General features: G+C 48.1%; 1 protein-coding gene across 2 annotated transcripts in view; it reads left to right on the top strand.

Moving 5' to 3' along the window:
• Positions 1–12191, top strand: part of Asap2 (ArfGAP with SH3 domain, ankyrin repeat and PH domain 2) — a 151010-nt gene that overhangs the window by 99891 nt on the left and 38928 nt on the right. For both annotated transcript variants that reach the window (XM_051143853.1, XM_051143859.1), the window contains exons 10-12: positions 4779–4882; positions 4980–5049; positions 10747–10834. In XM_051143853.1, coding sequence (XP_050999810.1) covers positions 4779–4882; positions 4980–5049; positions 10747–10834 — 262 coding nt within the window. The remainder of the gene's footprint in view (positions 1–4778; positions 4883–4979; positions 5050–10746; positions 10835–12191) is intronic.

Raw genomic sequence — 12191 nt, forward strand, 5'->3', positions numbered from 1 at the left:
GTTGTGAGAATGTTTCTTGTATCGGTTGCTTGTTGGTGCAGATGCTCAGTCTGTGGGACAGTCTATGGATACAGTAGCAGCTACCTAACAAGTGCAAAGACATCAGATCTTCTGTGGTTCTTAGTGAATGTTGTGCCTGGGTTCTCGGCATGGCTGCCTTACTCTGCTTCTCTTTGGTTAGATTCTCCTCTGTGAGTGAGAGATTCAGAAAGCCGAGGCGACGGATGGACTCTAGCAATACTGTGAAAACTCTAACTGTGCCCGTGTAATAGAGAATAGAAGTTCAGCCATGGGCCCAGGGACAATGCCTTTTCACTTGGTAGGAGTAGTTGCTTCCTGCTTCCCTCTGCAAATCTCAGCTTAGAGACAGGTGAAAGGTGTGGCCATTAGTATGGTGGCTGTTTTTCTTTGCCACTCAGTGGGCTTACTTCAGTTTGGAGTCTGGTCCCTTTCTCCCAGTGTTCTCACACCTTTTGGAAAGGGTCCGTTCTTCAACTGGACCTGGTGTAGTACTCATCTCTAATCCCAGCTTCTTGGGAAGTTGAGGCAGGAGGATCCCCAGTTCAAGGTCTGCTTTGGCTACAGAGCAAAGTCAGGGCCGTCCTGGACAAGTACATGAGGACATGGTTCAAAATAAGTTAGCCAGGCATGGTGGGCGCATGTCTGCAGTCCCAGCTTGGACGGCAGAAGCAGGGGGATCTCTGTGAGTTCAAGACCAGCCTGTTCCTCAGAGTAAGCACCAGGCCAGCGAGGGCTACATCGCAAGACCCTGTTAAGGAAGGAAGGAAAAGCAGGCCAAGGGTCGAGCTCTTGCCTAGCACCCAGAGTTCTAGCATCCCCAGTGCTGCTGGATGTCTCCTGCCCTTTCTCTCTGTCACTTTCATCTTCTGTTTTCTCCATGTGCCCATCTCAGTGAGACCTATAAGTGGGGAGCCTGCTGTGATGCCACTGGTAATGAGAACGTAGATGTGGTCCTGAGGGGAGGAGCAGACTCTGGGAGGTGGTCTCAGGAGGTCTGGATGCCAGAGCTCTCACAGCCCTCTCTCTCTCCCCTCTGCCCTCACCAACCCCCCCCCCCCCCCCCCCCCCCCCCCTTCTCTCATAGTCCTGGCTGTCCTGGACTCTCTTTGTAGACCAGGCTGGCCTCGAACTCACAGAGATCCGCCTGCCTCCGCCTCCCCGAGTGCTGGGATTATAGGCGTGCGCCACCGCCGCCCGGCTTCTGCTTCTCTTTTTTTTAAGTGTCCCAGGTGAGAAGCATGTGGTTGAGCAGTTGACTGTCAAGTAGCAGACGCTGCTCTGACCGCTGGCTCTTTCTGACTCTGTTTTTTTCTATCTGGATTGGTGACCCTGTCATTGCTCAGCAGCACTAGCTCACTGCTGGCCCCTGGGCCCTGGGCGAGCCTGCCCCTGCTCTTGTCTGCCGTGGTGGGCGGAAGACCTGTCTAGCACCTTCAGTTCCAGGTCCTCAAGCTGTGTACTGCACAGACACACCAGGATAAGGTGGGCACAGTGCTCCCTGCTGCAGCAGTAACAATCCGGAAATCCGGAAGTGAAGTGAGAAAAGCAACTGGGGGTACAGGGTGAGAGCTCTAATGGATGTCTGCCAGTGGCTACAGCTTCTGAGTCAGGACTTTCGGGAGATGACACAGTCTCAGAGGTGGAGCAGGAAGGCTGGTTTCTGAGTCAGGACTCAGGGCAGAGCAGAAATGCCAAGTTCTTAGTCCTCCACATCTTCCAGGAAGAGAGTGGCAGAATCTAGGCCTCTCCTGCCTCAGTCTTCCATGAAGCAGGAATAGTGTTGCCATTTCCGCAGCTGTTAGGAGAACAGAGAGATTGTTCCTGTTAAGGTCTCAGCTCGTTAGCTTGATAAATAGGTACTAGTTTAGTTGTCCAGCCACTGAGCCCCTAGGTGCAGCAGTGCACCAGAGCGGCCATGTTCTTCAGCCCACTGCGCTCACACTGTTGGAGCCACAATGGACAACGCCGCTGCTGTTTATTACTGATATATGCAGCTGCACCGCAGTCTACCCTGCTCACCTCTCCTCTCCCCTACATCTTGTTCCCACTCTTGCTCGAGCCCTGCCCTCCTATTATAGGCCCAGGACTTTTGAGCCATTTGGCTCCCAGTCATAGGTCCTTCCTCCCAACATCACTTTTCCTCTACTGGACCCCCACTGTGACCCCCGGCTAGGATTACAGGTGTGTAATCCACCTCAAAGAGTCTTTGATGGGTTTAGTTTTAGTGTCCCATAAAAAGTCATTCAGATGAGTGAGGCAGTATTTGTCCTTTCCCCTCCACTCTGTTCTTTCTTTTCTTTTCTTTTTTTAGGATTTTATTTATTTATCACATACACACATGTATACCAGAAGAGGCACAAGATCTCATTATAGATGGTTGTGAGCCACCATGTAGTTGCTGGGAATTGAACTCAGGACCTCTGGAAGAGTAGCCAGTGCTCTTAACCACTGAGCCATCTCTCCAGTGCCCTCCACTCTGTTCCTACAGTGTGGAAAGCAAGGCTTGTTCTGGATTTCTGAGACTTCAAGTACTGTCCTTTAGGGAGCATGTAAGATCTGAGGCTACCTTCCTGTGAGGAGTATGCAGCTGGCACCCAGACGCTGGCACTCATGGATCCAGTATCAGGTGTGCCAGAAGAGTTAACGGGGTTACAGTTCAGCAGTTGTGTCCCCCACCACCACCCCCAGTAGATCCAGTGGACCATTGCTCTCTGCATCAGAATCCCTGCTGCCTTTTCCCCAAAGCTGACAAGCTGACTCTGAAACTTATATGGAAGTACAGAAGGACTCAGCACTATCCAAAGCAGTCATGAAAAAGAGCTAAATCGGAGAATTCACACATCCTGACTTCAGAACTGACCACAAAGCTGTAACAACTGTGGCACTGCGGTGTGTTGGAATGTGGATGGGTGTGGAGAGACATGAGGCAGAATTGAGCTCAGATATAAACCATACATTTATAGTCAGTAGACTCTCCCCCAGGGTGGTCCTGAGACAGCCGTGCACCTATCAGAAATAGAGTGAACTTGAAATCCCACCTCAGTATAACTATAGGTTAACTCAAAGAGTAAAAGCTGTAAAACTCTTAAAAGACTTCCTTGTAGCTATAAGCTCCATTATCTTAAATTTGGCAGTGGTTTCACACATATGACCCCTAAATACAAATTACAAAAGTATTCTAAACTGGGTGATGGTGCATGCCTTTAATCCTAGCATTCGGGAGGCAGAGACAGGTGGATCTCTGAGTTCAAGGCCAACCTGATTTACAGAACAAGTTTGAGGACAGCGAGGGTTCTTAAACAGAGAAACCCTGTCTCAAAAACAAAACAAAACAAAACAAAGCAACAACAACAACAAGAAAAACAAACTGGGAAGAATCCACAAATCTCGCTATCACTTGACGCCAAAGCCTGCATCGTGACTCCTGCAAGCTGGCTCTGCTGCCTCCTGGCTCAGTGCTCTTCTCCCCTGAGTGACGGCCACAGCTCCCACTCTTAGCTCCTGTCTTCTACCTCCCTTGCCTTGAAACTCTCTTATTTCCCCCTTTACCTTTGAGAGGCTCTGCCTGCAGTGTGCACTTTTGGCCCCTCAGTTCTTGCCTGTTTTTAATACTCTGCGCAGTTTGGCTTATGTTGATCCTTGTGGCATTAGTTCCTTCGTTGTCTGGGCACTGCCTTTGTTTCCCTGGGAATGGTCAGCTGCTTGACACTCGGAAGGAGGTTGGCCCTAGTCTCTGGTGACTTCCACTTTGGCTTAGATAGAAGGAGCTGTAAATCAGAGCTGCACTTCTGACCTTAAGCAAACCACTTAATACCATCTCATCTCTTGTTTCATCTATAGAAGTGAAATAGCTTGGCAGTATCCACAGTAAAAGGAAAAGGCCTTAGCTCTTGCCTGGCTGTGGGCATCTCACATCCCACTTACTGTTAGTCTGTTAGAACCAGCACCGGCTGGTTGCTCCTTCTCTTGGTGTGGGACGGGGATCTGTCAAGACTGGCGCTGGCCTGGGTTCTGGAGAATTCTCGCTCATTCTTGCCCTCAGAAACTCAGAGTTTGTCATCAGGTGGATGTAGGACTCTCAGCCGAGCACACGGACGGCCTTCTCAGTGACTGTGGCACGCTTGGTCAGGGTTGGAGCAATTAGGATCAGACACACGCACACCATGAGACCCACAAGGCAAGGAAGGGCATATGTGACCACGTGCCAGGTGTTTACAGATGTGACCATAGCCATCCTTAGTACATTTGCTGTCTTACTGAGTGTTTTACTGTTGTCCAAGAAAGACACTGAGGCAGAAAGGCCAGCTTTCTCTTTCAGTTTGCCCAAGTTGCAAGCAGTGCTCTTTGTCCCCACACCACAGAGCCTTCCTTCCCAAGATTTCACCACCACAGGATCTCCTAGCCATTGGCAGGGTCCAAAACAAAACCTGTCAGGTGGCTCATTAAAGCCAGTTTAGAAGTTTACAGGGAGAGGGAAATGCTGAGATGGAACTCAGGGCTGTCCGCATGTGAGGTGCTGCCCCTGTCCCCAGCACCGGAACTAGAAATACTTTTTTTTTTTCTTTTTTTTTACATTTCCTTCTGCAGCCTGATAGATGGCTTTTATGAAGTCCTTGGTGGGAATTTTCTAGCTTTTTATTTTATTTTTTTATTTTTATTTTTTTTTAAGGCATAGGTTTCTTTTTATGTAGTGCATGTTTTAAAACTGGAACTTAAACAAGATACATTAAAAAGCAGTTTCTTGACCACATTTTTAGGACTCACAACTTCGCCAGAGTACAGCCTACAGCTTACACCAACCTCAGGGGAACAAGGAACACGGGACAGAGCGGAACGGGAACCTCTACAAGAAGAGCGACGGGTAGGTGACTAGGCGGCGGTGGCTGCTGAGTGCCAGTTTGCCGCCCATCTCCCAAGTCAGTGTCTAAACTCTCCCCGTTTCCCCCCTTCTCCTTCAGGATCCGGAAAGTGTGGCAGAAGAGGAAGTGTTCCGTCAAAAATGGCTTCCTGACCATATCCCACGGCACCGTGAGTATCTGTCTTCATCTGTGCTTGTCTACAGGGGATGGTTGCTGCAGTGCGCTGGGCTCGTGCTGCCGCCGTGGGTGCGTGTTCTGAAGAGATCCCGCTAAGAAACTTGGACCCTTGTCCGTGTGGAGCCCCCGCATCCTGGGTGTGCTCTCTGGGCTCCCTTCCGTGGCTTCACCAAATTCAAGACAAAGTGATCGCTCAGGCCACTTCTATTTAGTAGCCTTTGACTTCCAGAAACTGTCAAACCTGCTACCCCAGCTCACTTCGTCCTGGACATCCTCCTTACAGAGACTTCTAATGTCTCAACAAAGAAATAATCTTTCTAGTCATAAGAATTTGTGGGGGGGGGGGGCAGAGGCGGTGCTGGAAAGATGGCTCAGAGGTTAAGAGCACTGACTATTCTTCCAAAGGTCCTGAGTTCAATTCCCAGCCACCACACAATGGCTCACAACCATCTATAATGAGACCTGGTGCCCTCTTCTGGCCTGCAGGTGTTACATGCAGACAGAATACTATACATAATAAATAAATAAATATTGGAAGGAAGGAAGGAAGGGAAAAAAGAATTTTGGGAACCAAATCTAAAATAAAAGGGAATTCTGTATCTTCCTTATAGAAATTTCATATCCTGTGCCCAGCCTTTATCAAGTTTTTCTGTTATCCTGTTTTTAAGAGCTCTATGCAATATAATGGAGCCCTGTGTGGGTTTGGGTGAGAATACAATCACTTTCCAGTTTGGTTTTCAGAGATCAGCTCTTCACCCGCTCCGCTGGTGTGGCTGGGGCTGGTACGACTGGTCTGGACAGTCAAAGCCAGGTTGGTCGTTCCTTTGTTGACTGTAGATGGTTTCCCCCTGGCTGCAGGTCTGATGCCACATATTTACCTCAGTCATGAGCGTGGGGGTGGTGATAATCTGAGCCTTTGTCTCAGTCTTCCTCCCCCCATCCTATAGCCCCCTTAAGAGGAGTAGCTGGGCGGAAGCACAGGTGGGCTTCTTGGACCCTGTAGAAAGGTAGTGTCCTGAGAAACCTAACACTTGTTTATTTTTATTTTTTGACTAACAAAGCTTCATGTGAAGCTATCACGGAAGCAAAGATTCTGCTGCAGGAGTTTGGGAGGAAGGCATTGTCCCCTTCACTTTTGATGATTCCTTTAGGGGCAAGACATTATGATTTGTACCTGGTCTCTGCTGCCTCTGCCCAGCAGACTAACTGACTATATCTCTGAACTTGGGGGAGTAAAAGTCATCCGTCTTCCCATAAGCAAACTGCTCCTTACTCCTGAGCCTTGCAGTTTGGACCTTGATGCGCTGTTCTTTCCACACAGCAGGTGCATAGGAGTGAGGGAGCAAAAGTGCTTTAGACTGAGGGAGACAAAGTGTTTAACCAAGCATCAGGTAGATCCAGAACGTCAGGCCAGGAGGATGGTAACAGCTGGGTTTCTCTCACAGGCCTCATGGGACTCATCCCCTCAGGTGCTGTGCTCCTCTTTTTTTTTTTTTTTTTTGGGCACAGGGTTCCTCTTTATAGATCAAGCTGGCCTTGAACTCACAGAGATCTGCCTGCCTCTGCCTCTTGAGTGCTGGGATTAAAAGCATGTGCTACCATGCCTGGTGCTGTGTTCCATTTTTAGTGTCCACTAGGTTGTTTTAGCTTAGGCACACTGCCTCCATGCAGAAACCATTGTAAGTGAGGCCAAGTTTCCTTTCTTGAAGAAGTTAGAAATCTCGTGTCACAAGTCATATTTCCTTCCTTGGGATCCCTGATGTGTATGCCTTCCACTTAAACCCCTGACAGGGCTGTGATTTCTTGAATGTACCTGGTGATTCCTTGCCGCCAGTACAAGTGGCTTTCAGTGACTTCCAGAGTTCCAGCTTGCTCTCCAAAGGCATAATAAAAATTCTTTAAATTTTGATGGGTTGCCCCAGTTTTTGGGCCAGCAGTAGTTATAATTATCTTTACCACGATGCTGATGGCTCTTCTTACACAGTGCATGCATTTTTTAAGAGCTGTGTGCTTTGAGGTGAACCCTCTCAAGGAACCTCCACTTGGGGGGAGGTGAGGCGTCCTCTGGCATTAGCTGCCCCTTCCTGCTCTAGCTGTAGGGTGTGTCCCCATTCAGCCGCCACCTGACAGCCTTGGAGGAGCTCCGTAGCTGCTTTTCAGCATCCCATTTCCTCTCACTATGTGCTGACCTGTATGCGCCAGCAGTCCTGGTCCTGAAGGGCCCACCATGTTCCTGTGCCACCAGATCGTTTGCATTTTGTAGATGTGAATGGTCCAGGCTGAGAACGAGGACTGGGAGAGGCATTACTTCAGCGTTTGGGTTTTTATCTGGCTCCTGGGTAGCTTGCCCATTTTGCCAGTAGTTCTTGACTCTGCTTCATCACCAGCAGGAGAAAGGGGCAGGTTTCCAGAGCTGGGTCTGAGGAAGTGGCAGTCAAAGCAGCTCTGGTACACAGCTACTCTGTGGGTCTGTGGGGAGCAGATGCTCCTGGGGCATGCTTGTACTGTCAGGAAGCTAGAGCCTTCCAGAAGCAGGCAGCCTCTGGGGTGTGAAATTGCTGAACTCTTCACTCCTACCGAGTACAGGTATCATCTAGGACAGGTACAGTGAGGGCCTGCACCTGTGTTGCCACAGCAGGTTGTGTTTCTGGCATTGGGGAGGTCCTTGGGATGAGATCTCCGATTAGGGGGTCTTCTTGACTAAGTTCACAGCGTTGTCACCCCACCAAGGCCTGAGGGCTGCTTTGTGCCAGAAGAATTGCTTTCTGCTTAAGGGACCCATTATTTTATTTTGTATATATGTGTATATATGTGTGTGTGTGTGTCTGTATGTATGTATGTATGTGTATATATATATAATATATATATTTCTGAGATAGGGTCTCACTATATAAACTCTGGCTGGACAGGAAGTCACTATGTAGACCAGCCTAGCCTTGAACTCATGGAGGTCTATCTGTATGTGCCTCCTGAGTGCTGGGATTAAAGGCATGTACCACCACACCTGGCCAGCCCAGCATTTAACAAAATGTGATCCAAAAAAGAAAGAAAAGAAAAAAATTGTGATCCTTATTTACTTGGAAGGAAGAGCACAAGCTTGTGTTTTAAAAGTATTTTAAAGACTGCCGATACAGGTAAGCGGTAGAATGCTTGCTTACCTTACATAACATGAAGTCCTAGGTTAAATTCCTCTGGCCTCAATCAATCAATCAATCAATCAATCAATCAATGCCTTTTAAAGGACTGGAGTGTTTAGTAGAAAGTAGAATGGCAGGATTAAGTGGAAGAATTTGTAATAATCTCTGCCCTCACACTGCAAGCTCCAAGGCTGGTAGGATCTTCCTGATTGCTAAAGTTCCCTGCTAACCCCAGGCTGCCTTGGGAAAGAGATAAGCACTGTTCTCCAGCTAAATTGAATCGTGGCTTTGTTTTTCCAAAATGGCAGCAAGGAGGGGAGTCAATGGTAGAACTTTCTCTCATAAGTTTCCCTCACAGCTTTGCTGGTAGCTAATAACCCAAACGAGCAAAAAGCAAACGATTATTAAAGTGGAACCTGCAGGAGCTAGTGGTGTTTAAGACGCTCGCTCTGTGTCTGTGGGTCCTTCTTGGCTGCCGTCTTTAATATGTAGCTAAATTCCTGGCCTGGATTTCTAGTCCAGGTGAAGGTCCTGGGTCCTTTTCTGTACTTTGCTTTCATTTGCTGAAAAGTGAGAGTTTGTCTTTGAGGATGATTATTTTGGCCGAGAGTGACAATGCCACGGGAGGGAAGGAAGGTGACAGAGGTGGGGAGGGAGGAAATGTAATGACTCTAACTGTGGCTCTCCTGTGTATCCTGGTAGCAGCTGGGGTTGGCTGCATAAGACTTCAACATGATCAAGCCAGCTACAATCCTAGTGTGGACAGGATGGATCATCTCTGGACCCTATCCCACACTGAGTTGCTAATGACAGTTATAGTGCTGGTAGAGGGAGAGTCAGTCTTTATTGAAATGTAGCCACTGGCACATTTCACATCCTACAGTGGATGACCCTGAACCCATGCACATGGGGAACACTAATTGGACTTAGTAGATTATCCATAAAACAACAACAAGACATGGAATTGGTAGGAGTGGAGGTATGGGGGATAGATATGATCATATTTCATTGTGTACATATATGAAATGCTCTAAAACTTTAAAAAACCACAAGTGCGTGTGAATGCCTGTCTTCTCAGGAAGCCATGCAAAGCCAATGAAGGTGACGGTAAATGTTCAGTGTGTTTGTTGGAGCCTTGCTTCCCAGCTCCCTAACTGCACAGCCTGGGTCAAGTGATTTCATTTGTTCATCCTATCCAGGGGCCACACCTTTAATCGCAAAATTTGAGAGGCAGAGACAGGCAGAACTCTGAGTTGGAGGCCAGTCTGGTCTATAGAGAGAGTTTTTAGGACAGCCAAGACTACAAGGACTCCATAGAGAAACCCTGTCTTCAAAAGACAACTCTATCAAAATCTCCATAAAGCCACAAGAGTGCCAGACAGGCCTGTTCACGTAGTTGGAATTTTCAGATTTCAGTTCTTTTATCCTTTATTAAATACAGATTTCACAAGTTGCAAGGTTCTGACCCGCTTTCATGGAGACTGTTGAACCTACACACTCCCAGCCCTGTAAAGCCAGTGGCAAGAATCCCCGGGTCTGTGAGTGCAAGAGTCTCTGGCAGGCCTTCCCCGGTACAGGTGCAGGCGTGCACCTGGGTTAACCCCAAATCCAGGTCCTGTGTCTTCAAGCATCTAGTGCAAGGAGAGCGGAGAGTGAGAATAGTTGAAATTTAAGACTTTAAATTTTTTATTTTTATTTTATGTGTATGGGTGTTTTAACTGCATGTATGGGTGTTTTGACTGCATGTTTGTATGTACCGTGTGTCTGTGTCTGTGTCTGTGTCTGTGTCTGTGTCTGTGTCTGTGTCTGTATACCCATGGACGGATGCCAGAAGAGGGCCTCAGATTCCCTGGAGCTGGAGTTACAACTTGAGCCACCCAGTGTGGGTGACTGTAACCGATCTGAGATCCTACAAGTGCTCTTAGTTGCTGACCCATCTCTCCAGTCCCCTAGTCTCTGTCCACCCCACCACCCGCTTATTTTTAACTGAAACCAATAAAACGTCTTGTATCTTTTGTAGGTGGGATATGTTCTGTGAAAACAAGTGACAGCGGTGGTTGGCATTTAGGATTGTGTATTGTTACCTGCTTTCATTTTAGATAGTTAAAACAACAGCAAAGTGCCACACAGATGCACACCCTTGTATATGTGTGTGGTAGATGACTTTTCCTGGATGTAAGGCTTCCACTTAGGAAAAACGCTTTGAAAAGCTCATGAAATGAAGCTGGGTGCTTGCTCAAGCCACCCAGCCACCCCCTGTGTCACCTCAAGGGTCAGAGCCCCGTGTTTCTGTTGCTCTGGAGCAATTTGCCACCGTCCTCGACACTGGCCAAGCTCTGGGCCTTGTCCAGATGGGTCATATAGACTGCTGTGCGTGCCCTGGTAGAGACGTTGCTGTGGAGCTGAGATCGAAGGACCCCCCCCCCCTCCCCAGCCCCCGCCCCAGCATTCCTTTTGTGTCCCATCCGTGAAAATGTTTGTAAACTAGTCTGCTATTGATGACCGGCTCTCACTTCCCACTGTTCCTGCGTTCTCCATTTGTTTTTAAACAGGCTAACCGGCCACCTGCCAAGCTCAACCTGTTAACCTGCCAGGTGAAGACCAATCCTGAGGAGAAGAAGTGTTTCGACCTCATCTCACGTAAGGTTCTTTGTCAGACCATTTAGTGGTGATTTTACGTGTGCCTGGAGCTTTAGCCTTTTGAAGTATTGGTATTAAGGTTGGTGAGTATTATTGCATAAGCCTGCAAGCCCAGTGCTCAGGAGGCTGAGGCAGGAGGATTATGAAGTTAAGGCCGGTTGGGTCTGCATGGTGAGACCCTGTTTTCAAATGACCTGCCTCCTAGGGCTGACTGGTGGCTTGCTGGTACCTTGGGTTAGAACTGGGCCTTTGAAGCCAGCCCTTTCTGTCTGCACTGTTCAGAGTCGCCCTCTCCACGCTGAGCCTCAGCTGCCTCATTGGTAACACACAGATTGCGCTGGATAAGTCTCAGTCCTAAAATCCTTCCTTCAAATGACAGTTTTGCCATCTGGAGCTTCTGTAGTTTATTTGTGTGATATTTAAAATGCCATAAACGGAGGCCAGTGAGATGGCTCAGTGGGTTAAAGGCCCTTGGCTGCCAAGCTCGATGCCCTGCGTTCTGTTCCGGAATCCCATATGGTAGAAGAAGTGAATCTATTCCTGCAGGTTTTCCCATGTCCTACACATGTGTGCCATGGTGCACAGAAGTCCCCTCTCTACCCAAAACACAAATAAATATAATGAGTTTTTGAATGCTCAAAACAGAAACGATTAGGTTTTCAATAAAGCCCTTGAACTTAAGTGTTTTTTTAGTTGTTAATTTCCCCCCTACAGAATTTGTTTCTTTGTTTCCATGAATGTCTCTTCTTTGTGACACACACATACACACACACATACACAAAGCCACACAGCCACAGAACCACAATTATAGCAAATGTGTTTAGTTAGAACCTTCCAAAAACAAGAAAGGGGCCCATGATGTCTTAAGGAAAATATGATAACTATCTTTTGTCCTTGGTCATTGTACATGGCATAATTACAGTTCAGGGCAGGGTGGACCAGTCTCCCCTCTGAAATGGTGTCCTCAGAAATCCAGCACAGCAGTTGAGTTTACACAAAGCCCTAGCCTGAGGGGCCTAGGCTGCTGGCGTGTCCCATCACCACTAGCATCCCATCCTGTGATCTGATTCATCTGACCGCGTTATTGAGACCTTGGAGCCGGCGTGATGTGATTTAACATACACAGCAAATCAAGAAGTCTGGGCACGCCATCTCTGCCTGTATGGTTTGTGCTCTGCATCAGGTTTCATCCTGCAGACCCGCTGCAACAAGCTGCAGGGAGGGCTGAGCCGTGGGATGGGGAGACATCTGGGGACTGTTTGTCACTTATGCTGAGCTAGGGGTATTGCTCTGTGGCAGAGCTCTTGCTATGCAAACTGCAGCCATGTATGTACCTGTAACCCCAGCACAGCTGAGG

Source organism: Acomys russatus, chromosome 1 (assembly GCF_903995435.1).
Source record: "Acomys russatus chromosome 1, mAcoRus1.1, whole genome shotgun sequence".
Taxonomy (NCBI): domain Eukaryota; kingdom Metazoa; phylum Chordata; class Mammalia; order Rodentia; family Muridae; genus Acomys; species Acomys russatus.